Raw genomic sequence first — 26,822 nt, forward strand, 5'->3', positions numbered from 1 at the left:
TGCGTCTGCTCCTTCCTGTCCTGACCGCTTTCTCACAGACTCAGAGAAAGAGTGAGAGAGAGAGAGGTTGCGTTCTGCTGTGTGGCAGTGTGATGCAGGCTAGACTCACTGCAGACTTACTTTTCTACATGTAATAGAACTGAAATGATTAGAAGAACAGCTTACTTGAGGATAGAAGACTTTTGCAGTCTCTCTGTATGAATGTGTGAAGAGAAGACTTTGGCTACATTTAGTCTGACTGTAAACCCCATTAGGTCTGACCCGCTGAGATTAATGGGCTTCACTGTGCTGTTGACATGTCATCTCATAAAATAATGGCAGCTTCGGTATATAAATGGGTTTGGGATTAAAATCGAAAAGGTGTGGATAGATTTGACTGTTCGCTGTTCAGGTCTTGCAGGAAAAAAATCAAGATTTGTATCAAAATAAAAAAAGAACTGACCAGCTGTATGGATTAATAGGTGAAGATGTAAACCAAGTCATTTCAAGTTTAATGTTTAATGTGAAAATCTTTCTAGAGAAGCTTACTTGCTTAGATTTGTTCAGGGTGGTGTTGATAGGAACCCTCACAGAAAGTTTTCACTTGAAATGGTTACCAATGCACTGTCTGATATCTGAGACTTTGTTTTATGATAGTTTTGTGATAAAGTTTTGGCCTAGAACCCACATTTTTAAAATCCATTCGTGGCAGAGGAGTACATGGAGTGAGTTTTAAGGCAAAGTAGTACCCAAAGAAAACTTATTTTTTCATATTTACTCTTACTTTGCCATTATAAACGTTATATATAAAAATGCTGAAGGTGCGTATATTCGCTGGTCATTTTAGATTGCACATAAAATGTTATTACACGTTGCAACCTCTGGTTCCTATCACCACCATTTAGAGAATCTGAGTCGCCAAGTTTTTTTACAGTGCACAAATCTGCATCAAACCACTCTGAATGACTTTGTTGATGTCGCAAGTTATGCTTTTTGTACAATCTTTGGAATTCCCCTTTAAGCCTTAGAAAAAACACCAAGCACAAAGAAAAAACTGTGTTTTTTATGCGATATGTACTGTGAGAATGGGAACTGTGATTTGCCTAGTTGACATGCTTACTTTGTTGTGACTCAAGGAGTCCTAGGTTTATTTCAGCTGATGGCTGTTGCCACTGCACACTGCACTTAACCCCCACGTCGCTCCAGGAAGACTGTCCTGTCCCTGCAGTTGCTTAAACCCCAGTGGCTTTGAGTGAAAGCGTCTGCTGAAGCACTGGATGGTGTGAGGTCACCGAGAGTGCGGACGCAGCGGTCAGCCCGCGGATAGCCAGCAGCTCTGTGCGTGTCGCTGAGTGAGACAGAGCGTATCTGGGCTGCAGTGCTTCCTCCAGCGGTTTGTCTGGACGCTAAACGGACTGTCCGATGACCACACGGCCATCTTGACGCTTGTCTTAGTCGGTCAGGCCTGGCTGCTTAGTGATGGGTGGCTGGTGCTGGGGTCAAAAAAAAAATGTGTGACTGTAAGACTAGAGCATTGTGAGTGCTAGCATTAGCGTGTCTGGGAGAGAGGCTAGCAGAGAGAGTTAGTGTGTGAGAGAGAGAGAGAAAGAGATTAAGAGAATGAGAGAGAGGCAGAGAGAGAGAGATTAGGAGAGAGAGTGAGAGAGAGAGGGGCAGAGGCAGGGGGTTGTTTCAGACAAAGCCATGCGGAACTGGAGCCCGAGCCGTGACCTTGGGAAATGTCAGGCCGCCCACAGAGTGGTCTGCCTGTACACTGCCGTAGAGAGAGAGAGAGAGAGAGAGAGAGAGAGAGAGAGCAAAAGCAAGTGGTGGAGTGTAGCGCTGTGTAGTTTAGCCTAGCGTAACGCCGAGCGCCACAGTTCAGGTTGAGAGTGTGTGCGTGTGTGTGTCTGTGTGTTCCTGCCTCCGGGACCTTGGGTCAGCAATCCAGCCATTTCTTTCTAACCACATTATGACCATTAGTGCCCGTCCACCCCGCTGTCACATGGAAATGGGTCATGCACGGCAGAACTTCAGCGCTGCTCAGGTGATCTTGAGCTCTGAGCTGCTCATCAAGTTCAGGAGAGACACTCTCACGCCCACATGTGCATGCTCCCATCTCCTCCCCCTCTCTTAATGATGAGCTTATGGTCAGTGTGGAGGAAAGTCATGTTTGCATGTGTACACTCACAAGTACACTCTCATAGGCTAAAAGCAAGGTCTGGGTTTGCTGTGTGCAGGTTTTTGTGGTGTCCCTTGTGGTGTGGATTTAGGTACCAAAAATGGTCATAATTCTTTTTTACTTTGCAATTTTTCAACCTCTTTTTATTCCTTACACTGTGACCTAACAGTGAGCAAGCGTTCAAACATAGTATTGCATTGCATCGCAAAGCTTCTAGGCCAGAAACTACCTGTGATTTTGTGTTCTGAAATGTGTCATAATGCAAAGAAAGCATAGGCTGTGTTAAAGCGAGGGGCATTACTTCACTTTCTTGTGTCACCTGCTTTTAAGACAAGCTGTTAGAATTAAACTGGCTGTTTTTGTTACTGTGCCTTTAAGACTTATATAAGTTGTGATTGGCTGTCCTGTATTGTGACTCATTCAGAAAGCACTGAGTTGAAACACTCCTTATAACTTCAGTTTGGCGGAGCTAAACTGCTGTAGGATAAATAGGTGGATATATGTAAATGCGGTGGTTCATATTATATCACAGGACCATGTAGACAGAGTAGTAAATTAAATGGTTTAAACTTTAACAATGTTTACATATTACTTCAAACTCTTTTATTTCATAAAAAGCATTTTTTATAAATTCGCTTTTCTGTTATATTGGCCCTTTAAGCATAGACAGCTGTTGGTCTGCTATGGCAAAAACATAAGCATAGACATCCCTGAAAAAGATGCAGCCTAGAAGGCAGGATGTGTTACTCCAAAATGTGTGTTTATCTTTCAGTGTGCAACATGTGCAAGTTATACATGCCATGGGCACTAATACACTAATATACCTCCATGCCCTTTCCACACAGGGGTTTCTCCAGATTCTCTGAATCTTTGATGATATGCACTGTAGAGGGTGAAATACCTAAAATCTTTGCCATCGCTTGTTAACTGTCGCATCATATGTTGACGCAATATTTCTCGTTCCTTGTCTTAAATTGCTTCTGTCCGAACTTCTTGTGTTTGTACTCTTTTTGTTTAAATACAGGTAAAAGTGGTTCTACAGCGCACTGCTTTCTGTTTTATTTGCGTTTTACATTTGTCTCAGCTTTTTGGGATTTGAGTACTTTGGTTGTACATTTACTCTTTCCACTAAAACGAGTCCCTAGTGTGATCAGATGAGATCTGATTTTACCAGTCCAGACATCTGAACAGTTTAATGCCTCCTCACACGGTTCTAAAAATACATATTAGCATTAACAGTGCTAGCCAGCTAGCTTAGTACATCATAGATAACATTAATGTTAGCTAACCCTGTGTAGCTAATTATAAAAGTCACACAAAAATAGTAACATCATTTAGATTCATTCAAAAATCAGTGGTGGTGATAAGAACCAGACTTTAATGCCTCTAAAAGCTGGTTACATGTACGATGGCTGATGATAAGGTTTTGGCCCAAAATTACTATCAGAATACATATGGGTATCTACATGCAAAGTATTATGAGGCAAAATAGTCCCCAAAGAAAACGGCCGATTTTCCAGTAATTTGCCATCATCAACATTACATATAAAAACTCAGATACATGTAGGGTCACTGGTCATTTTGGATAGTGAATAAAATGGATATATTTGTGTTGTAGACATCCTGACCCCTGGTGCCTATCACCACCGCTGTAATGAAATCAGAGTCGGTAAAGTTCTCCACGGTGCAGCATTTCACATCATACCACTCTGAATAACTTTGTTTACAACCACTGAATTATGCAGAACTTTTAAAATAGCGATTTTTCTGCATTTACACTTTAAGTTACAGTTTAAATATAAATTATTTTTGTACTCAGAAGCTGACGAGAAGACACAAGTAGGTCTAGTGGCTTACCTTTTTTCAGTTTGTTAAAATATATATTATTCATTAAAATATACATTATTTACATAGTAAAACTTGATTTAGTCGTCAGTAGGCAGGTTTGTAGGTTTGCCGTACAAACGGTCGTACCTTTATTGTTGCATGAAAAGACATTATACATTGATGCGAACAAACAGCCTAAACTCAGCCTGTACCCTTTGCTAACAAACATATTTGTTGGCGTATAACATTGCTGCCAAGAACATTTATTTTCTCTGCTCATGGCTGCTCAAGTCAAACATATTGAACGTTTTTCGGCAGTTGAGGTGCGTTCAAACTTGACTCAGTGCTCTAAATTGTACAGTTATGTTAGGAATTTGGTCTGGGCATTTTTACAGTTCCTCCAGGGTGAGGAATCTGGTGTTGAACACAATGAAAAGTCAGAAAAGATGGTAACCTTAAGTGAGAGCATTCATTTCTGTCTGAAACATCACATTTTGTTCAAGGAAATAACATGGAGCCTTCCCAAGAGTCCCTTTAATGGGCGGTCTGGGACCCCTCCACCCCTCAGTTCAAACCCTGGTGCCTGGGGATGTCCAGACAGTCCAAATTTTTCGTGTAAGATTTTTCTTCCACCTGTTTTGGGTATTCAGTTCTGGATTGTTTAGTTCAAGTGAGGTAGGGAGCTGGAATAGAGCAAAAATGTGGACTGTGTTAGTTGGGAACGGTTGGGAAAACCCTGAGCTATGAGAAGTATGAAGGGAAGTCAAAGATGTATACACTCACAAACTCACGTTCACCTAAATTAAGGTGTGCATATGACATCTTATGCCGAGCCCATGCTTGTGAACGACGAAGTTTTGTGTGGTGCCCGTGTCAGTTTCGGGGTGTATGGCTGGGCCAAGGTTGCGGCAGCCCCCCTCAAACCGCCCCCAGTCAGTGGCGCTGGCCAGATGTGTGTTGACTGTAATGATCCCGGTGGGTCGCTGGGGCGGCGTTGCCTAGCAACGGCTTTGCCGTTCTCCTGTAAACAGAGAGGAACTCACTAGGCTTATGTCGAGGTCGGCGGGGTGAGCCAGGCCGTGATGCGCACAAGCAAGAGCGAATGAGGGAGCGCTCAAATGATTTTTTTTTACAGATCATATTCCGGTGTCAGAGGTCCGGTGCCCTTTTCTGCTGCCACAACCTCTTATTATCTCTCTCCCCCTGCAGAGGTGATACCATTTGAAATTGGTTAACTTAACTGCACTCTCTACAGTAAAAAAAAGGGGGGTAAAAAAAAAAAACACCCAACAACTTACTGATAAGTTTTGACATCTTTCACATACAGGCCTCTCGCTGTTGTGTTTTCTTGACATGTTCTAGCGGAGGGTTTGTTAATATGTATCAGGAATATTCACTTTCTTTGTTCGCCCTTGTCTGGCAAGCTGTAATGTTTTGCTTATGAATATTGATACATGAAGTGTATATTAATGACCCTTGGTGACCTTAACCCTATCCTTATTGGCTCCCTGGTGGTATCCGCAGCCTCATGAATATTAATTCGGTTCTGTAACCTCCATTACCCTAATCTTTGCTGTCTAGCCTCCCTGAAGGGCCCGTCGCCATGGTAACCCTTTTACTAGGCTCCTTTAGACCCTGGGAAGAAAAAAAAATGGTTAAAAAAAAAAGAATGAGGAGCGAGTTATTCTTGCATCGCCAATGCTGTGTTTATGAAGGGAAACCTCAGATTTTCAGTCAATTCTGTTGTTTGCTGTTCATCTTTTCACACAGTAATATTCTTATAATTTTCATTTTTGGCCTCAGTGAGAAAGTGTCAGGTGGAAAAGGTCAGATAGCTGCCTTCAAAGAAAACGCTGCATTTAGTCTTTTTTGTTCTTCTTTTAAACATCGAAAAACAGCATTAACCCTGTAAACATGCAGGGACCCTGTATATAGACCCACGCTTCATAACTACATAACTTACATATTATTTTCATAGCAATTTTTAAATAATTCATAATGAATGAATAATAAGTCTTAAGATTAATAACTAAATAACAGTCCTGCAGTTTAAGGGGTGAAACTTTGGCAATTTGATGAAATGAAAGTTGACAGGATTATCATTCACACTTCACATCTCTCTCTGCGAAAAGTGATGGAGCTTGTGTGTTTTTTAAATCAGTGCTGGTTTTGCTGTTATTGGTCATCTTTTCACACAGGAGTTCAGTTTAGACAAAAATGTCAGCTGGAAAGGTGTCTCTTAAGAATGAACTGATGGACTGCGTTTTTTTCTTCTTCTATTTGGTTATATCTTTTGAATGGCTGTCCTTTACATTGTATGAAAATGTTATGATAAATGGAACAATAGAAGTTGTCCATAATTTTTAGTTTTCATTAAAGTACATTAAAAGATGCTTGTTTTTTTGTGTGTTGTTTTTTTATTTGTCCCCCGATGTGCCAGCCTTAAAGGCCAAAATAACCTGTGTAATTCTAACTGAGGTTAGAAAAACATGATGTTAAGATAAGTTGCAGCTGTTTTTGGTATCTAAAATCACACAAACATCATAAGTGGAGGTAAAACTAAATACAAGAAAAAAAAAGTTGAGGATATGGGCTCCTTAAGTAGAAATCTTAGAACTCATTTACTAGAATTATGAACACACAGTATTTCTTTTACTTTTGTTCTGTTTTTCAAAAACAATTTTTTTTAGTAAAAGCTCATTCACACTTCATGTCTCTTTAAAAAGGCTTCTGGTGTATGATGTCCATATTTCAAAATCCACACTATTTGTGCTGTTGTTGCAGATGTGGACCCGGTGGAGGAGGGGGCGGTGGCGGGCGGCTCGGGGGAGGAGGATGGCTGGTTCGGAAACACCAGCGACAGCCCGTCTGAGTCGTCTTACGGTGATGTCCAGGATGAGCCACGGGTGTCCCCTCAGAACGGGACAACTCGGCCTGACCCCGATGCCTCAGCCGAGGGCCCGGCGGGCTGCCCTACGCCCGTGCAGCGGCGGGCCTCCCTGGAGCCACTGGGCCTCGATGCCCGGCTGCTGACAGCCCAGGACACGCTATCATCAGTGGTCTCGTCGCTCTATGGTGACTCAGCCCAGGGGAACCTGGGGAAACCCCTCAGCAGCAACCTGCGGAGGCTGCTGGAGGCGGGGTCACTGAAGCTGGAGGGAGGGGAGCTGGTAGGGGCACGGGGGCCAGGCCGGGGGACAGAGTCTCCACCAATGGGCTTGGCTCTCTCTCCGTCATCCCATCATGCTCAGCAACTTAGCGCACTAGCCCGCAGATTGGCCAGTAGCAACAACAATAGCGGCAACTCCGCCACTTCTTCACCCGCGTCTGTGGCGACGGTCAAGCAAGAGCCTAGTGACCCTTTTGGACCAACTGATCCTGCTGGCGCAAGCAGTGCCAGTTTCGTTTGGATCGGACAAATGGCGGACAAATGGCCTCCGGCGGCTAGCAGCAGTAGCTTGTCACCGGACTCAGCCATCCAGAAGCTAAAAGCGGCTGCTAACGCTGTCCTCCAGGACAAAAGCGCTGTGGCCTCGTCCACTTCTGCATCTTCATCCTCATCTTCTTCATCCTCCTCTTCAGTCAGCTCCGTGCCAGCCCTGGGCAGTCGACAAGATGACGCCATGCGCTTTGACGCCTTCGCATCACCCTTCAGCTCCCAGTCAGCTAGCTCCACGTTAGCTGCACTGTCCAAGAAAGTGTCAGAGCGTAGCCAGCAGCAGCAGCAGCAGCAGCAGCAACAGCAGCAGCAGCAGGCTGGCGCCCCGGACCATCAGCCTTCGGCCGCCTCTTTCCTGTCCCTCATCTCCATGACCTCGTCTGCTGCCCTTCTCAAAGAAGTGGCGGCGCGGGCGGCTGGGAACCTGCTGGCTGATAAAAAGGAGCCATCGCAACCACCACTTGGGCTGGCAGCCTCGGAGGACGTCAAGCCCTTGTTAGACAGGAACCAGAAGGCCCCTACACCCACCCAGACCCTGGACCTTCTGCTGCCCACCACCCCCAAGGGAAGGGCCAAGCCCAGCAGTCAAGCAGGTAACAGCTTGCCCTCAACGGCAGGAGCTTGTAAACATTTCTTTGCTTCTTTTATTTGTCAGTTTTGTGCTTTTCCAGAGAAAAACATGGAGCGATAGCAGATGATTCTGAGCAGTATATATAAGTAGGAGAAATAAAAAGTAAAGGAGAGTATGGAAGTAAGGAGAGTATGGAAAAATACTTGTCTCCATTGCCCCTAATCTGTTTTTTAAAATATAAAATTTAGAATTTCTAAAAATAAATTGATCATACAAGCAGAGTGTTTTTCGTGGCGTTTTGAGCAGGCAGCCAGCGAGGCCAGAATGTTTACCACTGTGTGAGAGAGCGCGGGCCAGAGCGAGCTCGATGTTGTCAAAAGCAAAGCAAAAAGTATGGCGTACGACTGAACGCACACTCCTACACAGAGCTGCCTCTACGCCTGTACGTTACAGCCTGCAAAACAGCTCTACCCCAAGTGCCTGATCACTGTACCCAATCCGGACATCCGCGATCAGATTAGTTTAAAAGAGAATACAGCAATATCTTTTAATTGCACGTATACATAGCATCACAAATAACCAAATATTAAGCTTGTCTGAACGTTTATGAGTTTTGCAGTGATGTAGCTATGAGAAAAGCAAATGGACAATGGAAAAGTAAATCTTTTTTGCGTAAGGAATCCACACAGCTTTGTTCGTTGTTGTTTCCATGGACACATGGGCTCCACAGACTTCATGAAAATTAACTTATTTAACTGTTTTCAGCCAGTTTTCAGGTCTTATTTATAAAAGAGACTAAAATTACAGGCGGAACAACAATATTATTTATTCAGTATGTTAAGGGAAAGTAATATGAGTATCGGTAGCACCGGTTATGTTGCTTTTCCTTCAGGAAGAGATGTTTGACAGTGGAACATCGTACAGCTTTCTGCATAGGTGTGTGGACTGATCAGCCACAATGGGTAAATACAAGTTTTCCAAGGGCTGGTTAAGGTCTGAAAGATCTACTGAGAAGTCTGGAAACCTGCGCTTGGAAAAGTGTGGAATTTAGAAATGGAAAATGTGTAGGAATCATGGAATCTGCCAAGACTGGCAGATTTTTGCCCCAAACACACAGTTGGCCAATTCATTATTTTTATTTTGGCAAATCTGTTTTTATGAGTTTTTATGGTGTTTGCTGCTGCTACACCTAAACGAAAATGTTGTAGCATAATTATGCATGACTCCTTAAATAGACAGTTGCTTCTTACTTTCAGTGTAGCACTTTTTATGATTTATTCTGTATAAATAGGCAACTAATTTTTCATTTATGAAATTAAAACGCCAGTTTGACCCATTAAAGAGCAAATTATGTCACTCATACTGTGACTGTGACTAATAGAAAGTTCTGGAAATGTGCTTTGGGTGTTTCTTGTCTCCACCACAAGGTGTAAGCTTATGGGTTTTAAAAAAAAACGCAAATTGAAATCGGCCTAAAAAGCATCCAGTTTGGCTGTAAGAAATTGGACTTCACCCTAAAAATTCATGATCTGTACATCCCTAGTATACAAGAGTATACTTTGTATGTGAAACTTCCTGAAAACTGTGAATTTTCATCCTGTTATACAGAAAGGGCTTGTATATGGGTCCACACTATGGGTCCACACTCAAGTTCCTTGCTCTCATAACCTTGCATAAAGGGCTCAGAATACCCTAGTGTGTAACTATGGTTAGACACAAATCAAACATATCAAATTGCTAATACTGCTTTAAAATTGTAAAGTAGTTGTACATGGAGATAAAGTAAATAATAAAAAAAGTAAATAAATTGTCTTAAAAATGAAATATTTATTAACAGTTCGTTAATCAAATATTAATTCACCTCTCTTAGAAACAGTATCTGCAACTCTTCAAATGCCTCATTGGTTGTTTTCTCTGGATATGGCTGTTTTAGCTCACTTAGCCCCTGTTTGGGTGATTACACAATATGACCAAAAGTATGTGGACACTCCAGTGAGTGATGAAGTGCACATACAAATCACTCAGAGTTCAAATCACAACAGAGTTCAAAACTGCCTCCAGAAGCAGCAACAGTAAAAGAACTGTGTTGGAAGCTTCATGAAATGGGTGTCCATTGGCGAGCAGCTGCACACAAGCCTAAAATTACTATGTTGTGTTACTAAAATTACTAAGTGTTGACTGGAGTGGTGTAAAGCGCACCACCACTGGACTGGAAATATGTTCTCTGATGAATCAGTAGAGTGATAAATCACGCCTCACGAATCTGGGTTTGGTGGATACCAGAAGAATGATACCTATCGGAACGCAAAGTGGCGGAGGAGGGATAATGGTCTGGGGCTGTTTTTTAGGGTTTGGGCCCCTTATTTCCAGTGAAGGGTAATGTTAATGATACAGGACACAAAGACATTTCAGAAAATTATATGCTTCCAACTTGTGGCAACAGTTTGGGAAAGACCCTTTCCTGTTCCAGCTTGACTGTTCCTCTGTGCGCAAAGCAAGGTCCATAAAGACGTGGTTTGACAGGTTTGGTGTGGAGGAAACAAAGCCCTGACCTCAAAACCTTTTGGATGAATTGGAACGCCAGTTGCGTGCCAGACCGTCTCGTCCAACGTCAGTGCCTGACCTCACAAGTGGTCTTTTGACTGAATGGGTACAAATTCCCACAGACACATTTCAAAGTCTCATGGAAAGCTTTCCAAGAAGAGTGGAGGCTATTATAGCCACCACGGTTGGGGGTGGTCAGCATCCTCATGTAGGTGTGATGGTCAAGTGTCCACATACTTTTGGCCATATAGTGTACACTGTGTATTACTGTAAAAACGATCACATACAGCCATGAAGTGTATTGCACATAATTATTTAATAACTGTAACTGTACCTGAGGCTTTGGACGCGCCAGAAGGGAAGAGTGAGTGTGAGCTGAAGTGGCTGTGGCAGCATGGTCACACGTTGGGGTGTGTGTATGGAGGGGGAGGGTATGTGTGTGTGTATGAGGTTGGCTGTGGACTCTGGGAAAGGTCTGTTAGCTCGGTGGGGGTTTGCTGGAATCGCCGGCACGTTCCCAGACCAGTTCCTCTCCCTCTCGGATGTGCCGACTGCCAAGCGGAGGCCGGCAGTGTGTATATGTGTGTGTGTGTGTGTTTGTGTGCACACTCTTTGCACACACACAGGCCAAGCGAGCGCTCCGAGTCCATCTCAGCAGATTCCCCCGGAATTTAGGTCAGGCTCTTCAGAGGCAGCGCAGCCATCACAGTTTCCACTCTGCACCGGGCCAGCCTACAGCAGCCCACGACCTGCGACCTGCAACTCGGCCAGCCTGCAGCCCTTCCTTCCAAAGGACAGAACCAAACCGAACTTTGGCTCGTTCACATTAAAGAGCTGAAGTGGCCCAAATCTGTTTTTTGGCCTAAATTTGACACTGATCTGAGCTGTGGGAGCTAGGGCTGCACAGTAAATCATGTGTTAATCCCAATCATGATACTTGTGATACTGATATTCTAGAAGGCTGCAATATAAAAAATTCTAACTTTGTGTTTCTTTGGGTGTTTTGATAAATGAAGATATTCTTTTGATTTACCAAAAAGATGTTTTGGTTACATCATTGATTCATGTGTGCTTTTGTAAGGGCCCGTATCATCAAAAACCTTATTTCTTTCCTTTTTCTTAAATAAAATTGTTTGATGTAAAGGTGTAGCATGTAAAGGTTGTTAAAGTTTCAAAATGTACCATTCACTCCCTTTTTTGTACAGCCCATATATGAAACTAAGCTACAAAACTGCTTGATTTAAATTAGATTTCTCGTATATGTCTCCAATACAAGTGCCTTTATGTTTATCCGCCTAATCAGCCCACTGCTGTTTAGCTCCACTCATTCTCATTGAAGTTATAAAGAGTGTTTCAGCCTGGGCTGCTTTTTGAATGAGGCATCTCATAGGACAACTAGTCAGAGAAGAGGTCATTTATAGAACTGACTGCAATAATTTTTGACAGTTGTTAGCTTTCACAGTCATATGTTTACATCACAACACACAGAACATACATAAAATACATGTACATTAGCTTGGTTGATGCATATGCATGTAAACAAAAGAAAGCAGAAAATACATTTATTGAGACATACCACGTTATTTTCTTATGAAAACAGCAAAAGTTCTTACTTTTGCCTGGTCTTATACTATGTTTAGAGGGCAGCAGCGAGTGCCTGACTTCAGTTGGGAGCTGCTTAGTATTGACAGCTAGTGAGCAAGACATCTAACCTTCCAGTCTGGCCATTTCAGGCTACATTAATAGTCGCATGCAATGAACAAAGGAGACAATTAAAATTGTTAATCAGAACTATTTATTAGAACTTTAACCATCAGCTAAAATTTCATGATTGTGACAGGCTTAGTAATTTATATATGTCAGTCTTAAAGGTGCAGTAACAAAAACACCATGTTTAATTCAAATGATAAAGAGAGGAACTTCACAAGTGGACCCCGATATGAGAATTTTATTTTTCTCAAAAATAAGCACAAACTTCACAGAATGCTGTTATAACAGATTCCAACATTCCAAAAATTGGTGTAGTTGATTCACCCCTTTAAATGCATTTGTACACACCCAGGTCACAGTAATGATGGATTTGAGTCACAAACATGAATCTGAACCATCAAGGCTGAAAGATCGGATCTGCACAAGAAATGGAAGTTGAAACTGTAAGGCCTGTAACGTTAACATAACCTTAGATCGGATGTGCAGAGGTGGCAGCTGTCGTTGCAGCCTGTGATCTACATCCAGAAAAGCACTTTCACAGTGAGGGCAGGTGGGAAACGTAGTATGAGCGAGTAAAAGGTGTTAAGCTGTGCCGCTGGAAGAGGGAGCACCTGGGTTAAAATCATAATCTTAACGCGAGGCTCGGAATATCTCACCATGACACGAGCTAAACTTCGCTCTCTGCAGGGAATTGCCTGTCTCTATCAGGTGAAAATCCTCTTCCCTCCAGCTCATATTGAAACCTTGCTTTTTACCTAATGGGCAGAATAACTGTGAAAGCCGTCAGTAGCTGTTGTCCCTTCCTCTCTGCACCGAGGACCTTCAGAGTCTTTCTGCTTCACGAGCAGTTTCCACGGTGATCTCCTCGCTGCGAAAGGTTGGGCCACAGATGGTGGTTTATTGTCGCAAATAGGCAGTCTCGAAGTTTTACACCCCGGGTCAATGAATGGCTGAGCGCGGTAATTTCACCAAACACTGATTACCAGATGTTTTTCAAGGAACACGACTGGAATACTTATGAAGCCATCCTGACACGGCCTCGTAGAATTTCTAATGCAATCATGCCAGCTTCTAATAAGACCAATTAAGCCCTAATGGACACCGGATATAGAGCCAACAACAATAATCGCCTTCCTAAAAACATCCTGGTGTTTGGCTTCCTTTGTGACTTTGGCATTGATCGGTGCGATCAAGGCTCGTGGTGGTCACTTTGGTCAAGAGGATGGTGGCAAAGGGGAACGCTCAGGGGGCTGCAGGACACAGCGCAAAGCAGGGAAATTTAAAATGTTGCTATTTATATTGTTATAGCTCAGAAACGCAGTCATTTACAGTAATAGCTAATGATAAAAAACACGCTGATGCACTTGAGAATACTGAGGGACACTTCCCGACTCTCAGTGACTGACTGAGATATCATCTTAAATGGCCTTTTAGTGTCGGGATGGAAGATGTCAGTGTTGGAGTCGTAAAGATTATGGTGTGTAATATTTTTTTTTTCTGCTCTGTCCACTCTCCTAGGTTCACCGGAGGATGGTGGGAAGCCCTTCCAGTGTCCGGTGTGCGGTCTGGTCATCAAAAGAAAGAGCTACTGGAAGAGACACATGGTGATTCACACAGGTTTAAAAAGCCACCAGTGTCCCTTATGTCCCTTCCGCTGTGCTCGCAAAGACAATCTCAAGTCCCACATGAAGGTGAGGCAAAGTCCCTATCTGTTCAACCTTTGGCCTTTTGGACACCACTCATTAAATCCTCAAAGAAATCATTTTTACTGAATGTATTAGTGTTCTGAAGAATCTAATATATGCATAGATATGTATAAGGGATTTAATGATTCTCCAAATCCATGGTTCGGTTCAGACCTCGATTTTTGAGCCTCAGTTACCTCGTTATTTTCTTCTGTATTTCTTTTATTTTGTAATTTTTGTTTTTATTTGTTTGTTTTGTGTTGTATTTTTTGAGAGGGGTTGCAGGGAGAATAAGTAAAAAACGAGGAAAAAAATTCTGGGTTTTATTAAATCAACAATTTGCTACAGTAAAGAGAAGAACACTAAAGAACATGGCAGATTAAATTGACATAAATTTAATGTAATGAGAGCTCAGCAGGTGGCAGCTGGTTGGTGTGGGGCAGGTTTATCAGGGTTCTGTCTTTTTGTATTGTGGTTTGTATCGCGGGCATTTGTATTGTGGTTTCAGTCTCGTTACACCCCTTGTGTGTGTGTGAGTGTATGTGTGTGTATATATATATATATATATATATATATATATATATATATATATATATATAAAACGAGTGTAACGAGACTGAGGGGGTCTAAAACAAGGGTGTCTGTGTCCAGTCCTGGAGGAATAGAATCTAGCACACTTTGGTGCTTTCCTTCCCACCTGAGGGTCGGTTTGAGCAGGGGAATTACCACAGTGTGCTGGACTGAGGCCCTGCAGGACTAGAGCCAGACACACAACCCAAGATATTATTTTTCAGTAGCTTTGCATCATGATTCACCAGTGGTTAATCTGTAAATGATGAGATTCAGGAACACAAAGTAGCAACAGATCTAGCTGCTTGATGGAGGGGCGTCATAGAATGCATGAACAAGTGTGTTACAAACCAGCATAGTTTTTATTTTCATTTTTGTCACATTGTTTTAGACAAACTCTTTTTCAGTTATATAAATGTGACTTCCACTGATATTTTTGAAATGTATGCATAATGCAGTTGTAAAGATGTAAACAAAGTCATTTAGAGTATGAATTTTGATTTGAAATGCTTCATTGTAGAGAAACGTAACAACTCCTGTTTCTTTACAGTGGTGTTGATAGGAACCAGTGGTTGTGCTGTCTGCATCATAAACATAGCCATTTTGTTTACTATTTTGCCTTATAAAGCCCTGCATGTATCTCTCTGTCATTAATATATTTAAAAAAAAAAGATGTTACAGACCAAAATCTGAAAACTATTGTAAAACAATGTCTCAGGCATCAGGCAGCATATTTGTAACTAATTCTGTATTAACCGTCTGTGAGTTGGTTTTTAGAGGCATTTAACTCTTCAGATGTCTGATTCTTATCATTACCACCGTGCATAATTCTGACTCTTAAGTTTCTCAAGAAAGGAACATTTGACATCAAACCACACTGAATAAAGTTATTTACGTCTATTAACGTTTTGATTACACAGAATTTTTGAAAAATCAGTGAAATTGCTCTTTAACAATTTACTAGGGAGCTGAAACACTCTAAGTCTGTACGTGTCATGAATTGACATTTCGTACATATGCTTAAATGAAATTCTCATAGCTAGCTACTTTTTAGTCAGATTTACAATGTTTGCTTTTTGGATACTGTGAGTTGTTGGTCGAAAATATTGTGATTAATGATAAGCTGATTTTTCATTAAAAATACAGTACAACATGTCGGATCCAGTCTGGTCTTTCCAGCACAAGATAAGCCCTGGACTTCTCTCTCACTTCGCTATGCAGGTGCACCAGCACCAAGACCGTGGCGAGACGTTCCAGTGCGAGCTGTGTCCCTTCACGTCCTCGCGTCACTTCAGCTTGAAGCTGCACATGCGCTGCCACCAGCACTTCCCCCGGCCAGACCTCAAGGTCAAGGAGGAGCCCTCCACTGACACGGAGGAGGGCGAGGGCTCCCTGCTGGGCGACGGTGGCACAGCTGGAGACCAGGCGATGGCTACGGAAACCTCCCCATCCCCTGCCCTGTCCCAGGCTGACGGGCGTCTGCTGGCGTCTCCTGGCGAGCCCTCCAACCATGTGCAGATCAAAGAGGAGCCTCAGGATGTGGCAGTGACGTCGCCCTTCGCCCCGCTGTGCAGGGAGCGGCCTGGAAGCAGTAGCAGTGGCTCCCTGGACCTCCCCGGGCTCAAAACCAGCCCTCCAGGCCCGGGTCCTGGCCCCACAGCTGCCTCGCTCTTCAGCCCTGACATCACAACCAAGACAGCGACGGACCTGCTAATAAAACTGTCTGGTAGGACACCTTTAGCCTTTACTGTATCTTAGTGATCCACAAACTTTTTGGGAACCTCAGTGAGAAACCTTTATCACCATTGACTTGTCTTTAATACCCTCTAGGCTGTTAGCTTTATCTAACAACACATTTGAAGTGTTTCTGGTGGTCTGCCTCCAGTATTTGCTAGGTGTTTTCAGACAACCCTTGAATGTAGCATTTAGCTAATGTTATTAAACTTACATCTCTATTACAGTTTTTTATCTGAGAAACAGTTACAAATACAAGCTCAGTTCCAAACAAAAAGCAGTGATTTATAAATCTACTTTGACCTGTATTTGCATGGAAGAGTACAAAGACAAGATTTTGTCTCTGTTTTACCTTATCAATTTCATTGTTTTTTGTAAATATATGTTAATTCTGAAATTGATGCCTGCAGCATGTTTCAAAAAAGTTGTGACAGGGCAAATTAAGACTAGGAACATTGTGAAGTGTTCAAAAAACTGTTAAACAGGAGATTCAGTCATGCTTGAGTGTAAAAGGTACAGCAAGGATGGATCAAGACTGACCACTCCTATCAAAAAATCCAACAGTTTAAAAATAACGTTCCTCAGTGGGCAACCTCATGGATTTTAGGTATTTCACCCACTAACACATAATATCATCAAATGATTCAGGAAAAATCTAATCTGAAAAATTGAATTCTGATTGCTAAGCACTAATTTCGGTGTTTATTAGTATTTCACATACTGTCCCAACTCTTTTAGAATTGAATAGGTAAAACCCTTCCATGTAGCAAGACTACTTTGAGGGACACTTATATTCTCAAAGCATTAAAGTGTCAAAGCAGATCTGCCAGTATCATTAACATTACTAGCAGACTTTTGTGGTTGTTTCTCCCAGTCCCTTGTATTCTGCCCCTACACTGTCCACTTAGGTGTTTTTTTTTTTACTTCTGTGACACATCTAATTGAGCTCATAAGCTAATGACCACACGTTCCATGGGTTAAGTTGGACGCATTTAAGTCAAAACAGCACTAAACAATGCGGTGTGGGGGTCCTGCAGGGTTGGAACTGGGAATTGCTGCAGTCAGATAATCAATGGTGTGGTAAGTCAAGGAGACTGAAATTCTGAAGGTAACTGAAGTTGTAGATTTAGAAGATTTTGCACCGTAGCATTGCATCATCTCACTCTACAGCACGTCTACAGCAGCAGTCAGATCACAAGCAGAAACGGGCAGAGTTGGGTAAAAGCTGTGAGGCTGAAGCCTAGTACTTGCTTTATACAAGTCACATGAAAATCACCCCATCTTTTGGAGCTAACGCTAACTAAACGTCACTGGACAACTCAACACATTCGCAGGAGAATGCTGCTGCTACTGTTACTGTACTGACAGGCACTCCTTTCTTATTAGTGATGGGGGAGGGCATCCTTACCACTTGGAGAGAACAAGGCCAGTTATGCTCTCTTAGACTCCCAGCCACAGATGCCTTACAGTAGGACCAATGCTTAGACTGGCTTTAGATGGTGAGACTTTCATGTGACTTTAGTTGATTGAAACGTATATGAAACTAAACTGGAAATAGGCAGACAGTGCTGATGATGCATCACATGACCACGTTAAACAACATAGACCAGGGGTCAGCAACATGCTGCTCTGGAGCCACATGCGGCTATTTGCTGCCCTGTTGCGGCTCCACAGAAGAATTAGATTTGTAGGTAAAAATAAAATAATCCTCCTTTGCAGGAAAATTAAGCTCTGCTTATCGTTCTAACACAGTTTTAACACTAAATGGTCTTAATCATTGAGTTAATGTATAACTGCTCATTCACCCTTTAACCCTGAAGATTGGTGTGCAGACTGCTGGTCACCATAGCAACGCACGCAAAAGTCTCGCCTAGCTAGTAGCTAATGAGAAGGCAAAGACAAATATTTAAAACGAACATCATTAATTTAGAGACAAATGGACTTGTTTGCATTTATAAGCACTCTAGCTGGTTTCCAGATATGTTTAATCTGCGGTGAGAAACTGTCAAACATGAAAACGCCTGCTGTACCATTTAAGGTGGGAAAGGTAAATTTGCATGAGAAGCTGGCAAATGACAAGCCGATTTCAGCTTTGTGAAAAGTCTAACGTTAAGAGACATGTTACAAGAAACTATAAACTTTTGCCAAAAAGTTTCCTGCTGGAGATGCGAGAAAAATGGTTATAGCTGACCTAAAGCTTAAAGCAGAGCAAAGTAAGTCTGTGTTTCCGTTATTTATTATTATATTTTTAGCCTATACTAGTACATTATTACATACTGAGACGTATTTACCGCAAAAAGACGGTAAAATGGACATAAAATGTTGTGGCTCCCAAGGTGGTTTGATTTTTGTTGAAAGGACAAAATGGCTCTTCTTTACATTTGGGTTGCTGACCCCTGACATAGACCCTAGAAACCATAGATTTCACCGAATTAAAGGACAAGAAAGTTAAACAGAAGATGGTTTATTGGGCTATAACCATAATGGCTGCGTAAACATTTATTTTTAAGGGCTTAACGTACGTAATTTTGCTGTCTAGTGGAGTAGTTTAATGTGTTTAATGCAACATTGATTGTTTTTGTATTGCTTTATACAACTGTCAAGCACTGAAATGATCTTGCAGGCAACTCACAACATGCAGGTAGTTGCATGTAAGTTTCATTGTGTAAAGCCAGTCTTAGATGGTTGTGCCACTTCAGAGTCACTTGAGAGAACTTTTTTATGCTCTATATTCCATTCAAGCAGGAATCTCTATTTTGAATGCTGTGTAGGTAACTATATAACTATATAAATTATAGTTGTTTAATGTATTATTAAATACGATCTACAAGCTATACTGTGTTATTTGTGGTGGGGTATTAGCAAACAAAGATATGAATACTTCTAAGCTTAAGTTTACTTGAGAAAAAAATTGGAAGTGTTAAAAAGTTGATGGTGAAGGACAAATGTGGGTCCTGAGACAAGACCGTTTGGGAACCGCTGCTCAAAACAGTGCATTGAAAAGTGCGCAAAAAAATAAAAAGTGTCTAAAGAGTTATTCACCTATGCAAACCAAAAAGTTTCGGCTTGTTTAACTCTGTATTAATGGAAGTGCCAGGTTATTGTGAGTCAACAGCAAGATTGATGCGAGAGGGTTGCCCAGGGTTCAGCTGTAAGGTCAGCGACGGGGCCACCGCCACCCCACTTAATGCAGAGTAATTAGATTGAGATCTTGGCACGGTGGAAAAAAGGAAAAACCTTCGGAACATTAGATTAATTAAAAATTCATGCATAATTCATAATTAAAAAGGAATCCGTAATTGGAAATGATTAGCGCCCTCAGCTCAAGAGTGTGACCTCCTGGCTGGATGCGTCGGGGCTGCTCCGGCTTAGCCGCCTCCCCCTCCGTCTCGAGTGTGTGTGTGCAGGGGCTTTGTGGGGCGCCCGATACACTCCGCTCCCAGACTCCCAATCAAGCCTGGCCGGTCCCTGAGGACCCGCACCAACCCTCAGCAATGTCAGTCCAGAGTCAGGAGACGAGAGAGCGCTGGCAGACATCTTAGTTAACGCGGCGGTCAGGCAGGAGAAAGAGAGGAGGTGGTTGTGGTGAAAAGGCGTCTGCGTTGGCTTTCATCCTCTAATGCGGCTTCTCTTTTTGATATTTAGGTGGCATCATATTGTTCTACAGTGAAGCTGAGGTTGTTCTGTGGTGAAGCTGGAGACTGTGGCCACAGTGCCATACACATATATATATATATATATATGTGTGTGTGTGTGTGTGTGTGTGTGTGACTAGCAAAATGAGTATATTGTGGAAGTGGCATTAGTGCTGTGTTTTGTCTGTTCCAACTTACCAAACCTCAGAAAAATAAGATATCGTCATACTTATTGTGTTTGTGAAAATATAATAAATAATTTGGTTATTTTAATATTATTCAGAATGTGTAAAAAACTGAATATGTACAGTGTGACACACTAGTGGAATATAGATGATAAAAAATACACCAGTCTCTATTTTTATCTTCAGAAGTTTGAAAGTAGACAGAAAAATTGATTTCAGCCAAAAAAAAAGGTACTTTGAATTTTATTAGAATCAGTCAGTGATTCTAGCATTATGAAATCAATTTAGTTGAATCTTCATTCATTTTTATAGGTGATCTATAGATCCTCAAATTATTACCAGGCTACCTGGTGACTCTCAGATTAACCTCAGCAGCGATAAGGTTTAGGTTTAAGATTATAAGCAGGAGGTGTTTTGGATTGAATTTGAGATTAGACAATGAATTAGCTATGGGGTTAGTGAAATGATAAGTGTAATTGAATACGTATTAAGCTGCTGAATGTAAGTTAAAGCTAAGTTAAGCATCAGCAAAATGTCTACAACGGACCATCCGAATCCACACAATTATGAAAAACAGTCAGTGCTACACAAAATCCTACGAATGTGCTTGCTTTTCAAAACGAAAGCCATTAAATAATTGTATTGGCGCATGTACAACTGAGACTCTACTGCAGTATCAATATTTTGAACACAGTTCTGTTGTCTGCTGGAGAGATTTAGATGAAGCGCGTAGTGAAGACAGAACAATGTTTATGCATTGTTTTTTTTTCTTGTGAAAAATAGGAAGAAACCCTTAAGCATTCTAAATAATATGTATTGCTCTTTCTTGATGCCTGCTGCTGTCATACTCCCACAAGGATTACATGATGAGAGTAAGAGAGAGAGAGGGAGAGGGAGCAAGACAGAGGGATGAAAGGAAGAGATGGAGATGGAGAGGGAGAGGAGTGAAGCAAATGACAGCGGAGTAGTGCTTTTAGAGATCCCCAGGCAAAACACACTCAGACAGACGTGCACACACACACACACACACACACAAACACACATCTGAACACACGCATTGAACTCTCTCTGACCTCTGACATAATTGGCCTATCATTTTTTTGGACGGCTCGGCTCTTTTCGGGCTGTTAGACCAATCCCCTTTGATTTTCCTGCACGCTGACACAAGCGTCGGCCATCCAGTTGTGATCCACATTCTGATTCGAAGATAAAAGCCCACAAAGTGCTTTGAAATGCAGGCCGCTGCTGGAGCTTCCTGGGTCTCGTGTAACGATCACACTTCACACACTGTCGTGCTGCACCGGTGGGCGTGGCTTCTCTCATGATGTAAGCGAATTAGCCTGCCTGCTCATTGGAATGGTCAGTTGAAGGTAAATGAGATGTCATGAAGTCCCCACCTCCTTTAAGTGTAGATATAGGAGTCTTGTGTTCCACATCTTAGTTTGTACACCTTTGTCCATTCAGTATCTCCATAACGCCGCTGGAGGGGGGGGCACAGTGGCACTTATTGTCCACAAATTGGGGCCTTAGGCTAAAAAAGTATAATAACTCCTGTTTTAAAAACTGGCAATGTCCATGAAATGCTCAGAAATTGTATAATGTAACAGTTTATCACAATAATCAGTGCTATTATGTTGGCCACAGCTACTTAAAAATTCAAACCAGTTTGAGATGTGTGTGATGATTTAGGAGTTGATAAACGCTTTCACTACATGTTTGTTACATTAGCCTCATAGCTCCAGTGCAAAACTTAAGACCCCAAACATGTCTTCACTAATCAGCTATATTTGACAGGCAGTGGTAAATTTGACTTTCATCTTTAAGGACCATGAGAGGTTCACACTCTTGTCAATGAAAACCTCCAGCCTGTCAGTGTTTTAGTTCTGTCTTAGCTCTCAGGTTATCACTGAGACGCAGCTCCTGATTACCTAGCTTGGGTGTGTCTGGATTTGTATAGAATCCCAGTGTGGCCTGGCTGGAGTCCTCAAAGACTGCTAATGGGAAACTCCGCTGTAGATGATGACCAATTATAATGTACACCGCAAATAAAAAAATGAAAACGCTTGCTCAGCTGGAACTGCGTAATTGTTTTCCACTGATCACACATTGATGACACATTGATGCCCAAACAGAACAAACTTGTACCTTTTTAAATAATAGCAATGTAAAGAATAAGCCTGCCTCCATTATCTGAGCTATTGTGGGCACAGGTTTTTTTCCCACCACAGGCTTAGTCTTCTACCTGATGGCGGTGCATGCTGAGTCCAGTGGTGTGAAGCCATCGAGATTAATATATCACCACAGGCAGCCGTGGATTAGCCTACCTATTCTTTTCAGTATTCGCTTCTCAACACGCTTTTAAGCAAAGGACCTAAGGCTGAGGCTAAGGCTGACATGTTGGCGCTACTGGTTTGGTGCACTGAGGTTGAAATACAAATGGAAGTGGATATGGATTATAATACCTATTCATTTCAGTGGCTGCTGGCCCACGGTGCATTGAGGCTGGAAAAGACTGGAGGCTGACATGTTGGTTGCAGAGCTCAGTGCTGTTGTGGTAATGTGAACTGACCAGTGAGCTGAGCTATGAGTTCCAAGTGGCTGAGCGCATCGTGTTGATGTGGACAAAACTGTCCGCTGTGACACGCAAATCATCTGACTTACAAGTATCTGCCCCTGACGGAATTAAGCCCTGCATAGACAAACAGTGAGATGTAAAGAAAATGAGTCAAAGCAGGAATTAATTGAAAAATCTAATTATAAAATATTCATTTTACTCTTACCCCAGGTATTCCCCAAGCAATTGAAGCCCCACCAATTAGCATCATGCTAGCTGCATGGCTAAATCATCACACATTTGCCTTAGACTGCTTTTAGTTGTTCAGTAATCTTATGCTTATGTGGTTTCTGACACCATGTGACATACTACAGTCTATAGAAATGGACAAAAGTACATTTCGTAGCTAAAAATAGCAGCCTGAATTTTGTCTGTAATTTTGTTTGTTCTGTTTGACAACGTCAGCATCATCTGATCGTGCTCTCTAGCCAACATTGCGTGACGATAGTATCATGGGGGGCAAGTGCTGGCACGTGTTTGGGTTTTCGTTTTTCAGTTGTTATTCTCATTTTAATGTCCAGCTGAGTCTCACTTTAAATGCATTCCATCAACTGAAGTAGATACAGTTCCATTCTAGTCCTGTTGTTACGCCCCACTTTTTCTTTCCCTGTCTCACTCTTTTGCTTGCTTGCTCTTTCTGTTGCTCGCAGGCTTGCACAGAGATTTTCAGTTGCAAGGTGGGCACGCTCAGTGGCTGCATCTCAAACCACATATAGTATACCAAATCGCACGTCATGTGCCATTGCTATTTTGACCATACTCTTTAGTACAGTAGTATTTAGACTGAGATACAGCCTCTGAGGAGGCACGTAGGCAGTAGTTTAAAAAGATAATCTAATACCTGTCTCATTTTATGCATCAGTTAGCCAACAGAAGACACAGTAAATAAACAATACTTTGCTTATTCATGGTTTTATTTGTTATATAATGGCAGAACAAATAGTAGACTGGAAAATATATTTGAACAGCACTTAATGAGTTTAGCCTACAATTGTTTGTGTATTGTTTGTGTATTTTCTTCATGTATGAAAAAAAAAATACAACAGTTCCATCACTTAAGCCGTTGTTCATGTTTTACAACAAAAGTGTTCAGCGTGTGAAAGCACATCTTTATCTCTGTAGCGAGCATGACCACTGTGAAGAAGTATTGCTTTGCGCTGCAATAGAACCCAGACAACATAACAGGACCAGGGTTTAATTTGTGCCAGAACAAGCCATATCCGGATCCGGCTTCTCCTTGGCTGGATCCGGCTCCTATTTCCATGGATCCAGCACCTCATTAACATATAAAAAAAACATTTGTACAACAATTTGTAGACATGACCGGTATGTACTTTTACTTTTAATTCACACCCGCGGTGACAGAAGCAGTGATAAAATGACCCTGACGCTGTTTATTACTCACAGTACTGCTGTGATTGTTCATCCCTTATATAAGACCTTAATAACGCTGCGCTAAACCACCAGCTTGTGAGCAGTACAGGTGCCAGGACTGCTGTTTTGTGGGGGGGCTGAACCTTGAATTTCACTCCCATAGCCGATGGCTACAGCACAATAGTAACTTAACCATAGCTATGAAGCATCTGCTTTATGTCGACCTCAGAGCAGAAATAAAACTGAAACTGAGACACATAAAACCTAAAATAAAACAAAATCTAAATTTGCTTTGCACAAAGAAGCAGCATAACTTTAATATGCTTGCAGTTTTTCTCTATTCTGGCAGTCGATATGTAACAGTGATCTTGAAACAGGTTTATTGGTTAAGCGGGATTTTTGATTGGTATCATATACCAATGTGGGCCTAGGTCCGCTGGGGCAGTTTTATTGTCGCCACTGCCTTGTGACATCGATACATTAACTAGTCGTGTATTTGAAACTGTTTGTTTGGGAAAACCCACATATGAGAGAATGATCGTTGCTTTGAAACCTCGTTAATATGTTGGTTGTATGATACGTTGTTGAGAAAGCTGCATTTCTGTTTTTCTGTTTAGTTTTTTGTTCCGGGACCTTTCACTTCCCTATCAACCTGCAGGATCCATCACTACTCAGTGTTCCAGGACCTCCTTATTTACAAACTGAGCCCTGAACAGGACTCACATGGGTCATGGACTGCACATGATTACGAGACACATATGTCATTCGTCCAACTTGATAGCCATTGCAATAGGTGCAGACTATAGGCTATTCCCAATATTATCATCAGTCAGCTCAAGCCTGCTCCAACTCCAACTAAAGAAGCAAAGTCCAGATACCAAACATGTTTTGGCTCAACCATTACATTTGTGGTAAGGGGAAAATTATATAAATTAGATTTTTGCCATTTTGTTGATACCTTCGAGTGGGCTTTGGTGGAGAAAGTATGAGGGACAGACTGTCTTCATCTCAAGTGTTAGCTCCTCTCCCCGTATGTAGGGCTGTCTAGCAGCGTAGCTTTGGTCGCCACATGTAGCGTCACGCTGGCTGCGGCTGGCCCCTGATCCCTGGTTTGCTAACGTTAGCGGCAGGGCGATCGTCAGCGCTGGGAGCAGGCCGCCGTGACAGGGGTGGGGAGCTAATGAAGTGGTGTGATAGCGGCCAGCCAGGACGGAGCCAGAGGTGACGGGGGACTGGACAAGCATCTGGCAGAGAGACGGATGAGGCGAGAGAAAGAGAGGAGAGAGAGAGAGAGAGAGCGGAGGGAGGTTGGGCCAGGTGACAGCGAGGATGATGACAAGTGCAGCAGCGAGAGCAGAGATAGTGTTGATGTTACTCTGACCAGGTAGCAGAGAGAGAGCTGCATATGAATATGATTTTCTCCTTTTGTTAGTGAAAGCCTGTTTCATTGGCCTTGGAACGGAATATTTTTTCACGTCCTGCAACTTGAAAGATCAAGACAGGCTCGTAGGATAAGTTTCATGAAATTCTAATAGAGTAAGCAGAATTAGCTCATTTTGGCCAGCTTACGATTGGTATTTTGAAGACCTTTTGTGCATTAGGGCCTCGAAACGGAGAAAAAAAAGAAGAAGAGAAAAAAAAACAAACTAGCTGACGGATTAGGCTGATAAATTATTCAGCGCTCACTGTAACATGAATTCGAATGGAAATTTTGCCCTATTTTTAGCCGCGATCCGAAAGGTCACCGGAGTGGTGTGACTTTGTGTCTCTGCGCTCACGTCTCCAACTTGTACTTTTCTGCACGTCTTCGAGAGGAAGTGTGTGTATGTGTGTGCATATGTGTGTGTATAGCGCCCTGTCCCTGTCTGATAGGACACGCGACCCGACACGCTCTTAATTAGAGGACGCCCTTCCAGGTGCTGACCGGGCTTTGCTCCGTCCGCCTGCTGACGCCTGACTGGTGACATTTCCAGCCGGTGCCCTGCTCGTGCCGCCGCCCACTTCTCCGCTCGAAGGTCACACGCTTTCCCCGCGGCTCCCGCCGGACTCGGGGCACGGGTGGCCGTGTCCTGTCACCTGGCCTGGATCTCACTTCAGCGGCGCTTTGCGCGCGCATCGTCGTTAATCAGAGCCATCAGGCCTGGACAGCAGCCGGCCAGCCGGCGCAGATTGATGACACGGACCCGCGCTGTTACGGACTGTGTATTTACAAGGTTCGGGGTGAGAGGACATCAGATGGTCGCCAGGAGGAGGGCGTTCGACGCGTCAGGAATGAGGGATCAAAATCACCACTGAAATTGGGAAGGAAGCGGAAGGTGGACAGGAGAGAGAGAGGAATTAAAGAAACAGTAAAGAGAATAGGGCTGCTCAATATGGACAAAATACAAGGACTGAGAGTACATGAGCAGTGCTACGTATTGCAATTGTGATAGATTTTGCAGTAAATTCAAGGTAACACTTCACTTGAAACCTGCTACATAACATTGTCATAACAATGCCATAAACGTGTCATGAGAGATGACAGATTATGTCTAGTAATGTAACAGTGACATGTTATCATTAATGTTAACTGTCATGACATATATATCACAATGTTTGATTTCATGATGGCTAACCAAAGTATGTTTAGCACAAAACAAACAGCATGTGAAACGACATCAAACCTGATTTGGTCTTTCATGACAATTACCAGTAATGGTAACATGGCACTGTTATATTACTGAACAATATCTGTCAGCATGTGACATGTTTGTTTCTTGGTTATTCCAGTGTT

At 42.5% G+C, this 26,822-nt stretch overlaps 1 protein-coding gene across 4 annotated transcripts in view; it reads left to right on the forward strand.

Annotated features, from left to right (window-relative positions):
* Positions 1–26,822, forward strand: part of znf827 (zinc finger protein 827) — a 116,131-nt gene that overhangs the window by 18,685 nt on the left and 70,624 nt on the right. For all 4 annotated transcript variants that reach the window (XM_036574929.1, XM_036574932.1, XM_036574931.1 and 1 more), the window contains exons 2-4: positions 6,773–8,020; positions 13,771–13,943; positions 15,729–16,233. In XM_036574929.1, the coding sequence (XP_036430822.1) occupies positions 6,773–8,020; positions 13,771–13,943; positions 15,729–16,233 (1,926 nt within the window). The remainder of the gene's footprint in view (positions 1–6,772; positions 8,021–13,770; positions 13,944–15,728; positions 16,234–26,822) is intronic.

The sequence above is a fragment of the Colossoma macropomum genome, unplaced genomic scaffold, assembly GCF_904425465.1.
Source record: "Colossoma macropomum unplaced genomic scaffold, Colossoma_macropomum, whole genome shotgun sequence".
NCBI lineage: Eukaryota > Metazoa > Chordata > Actinopteri > Characiformes > Serrasalmidae > Colossoma > Colossoma macropomum.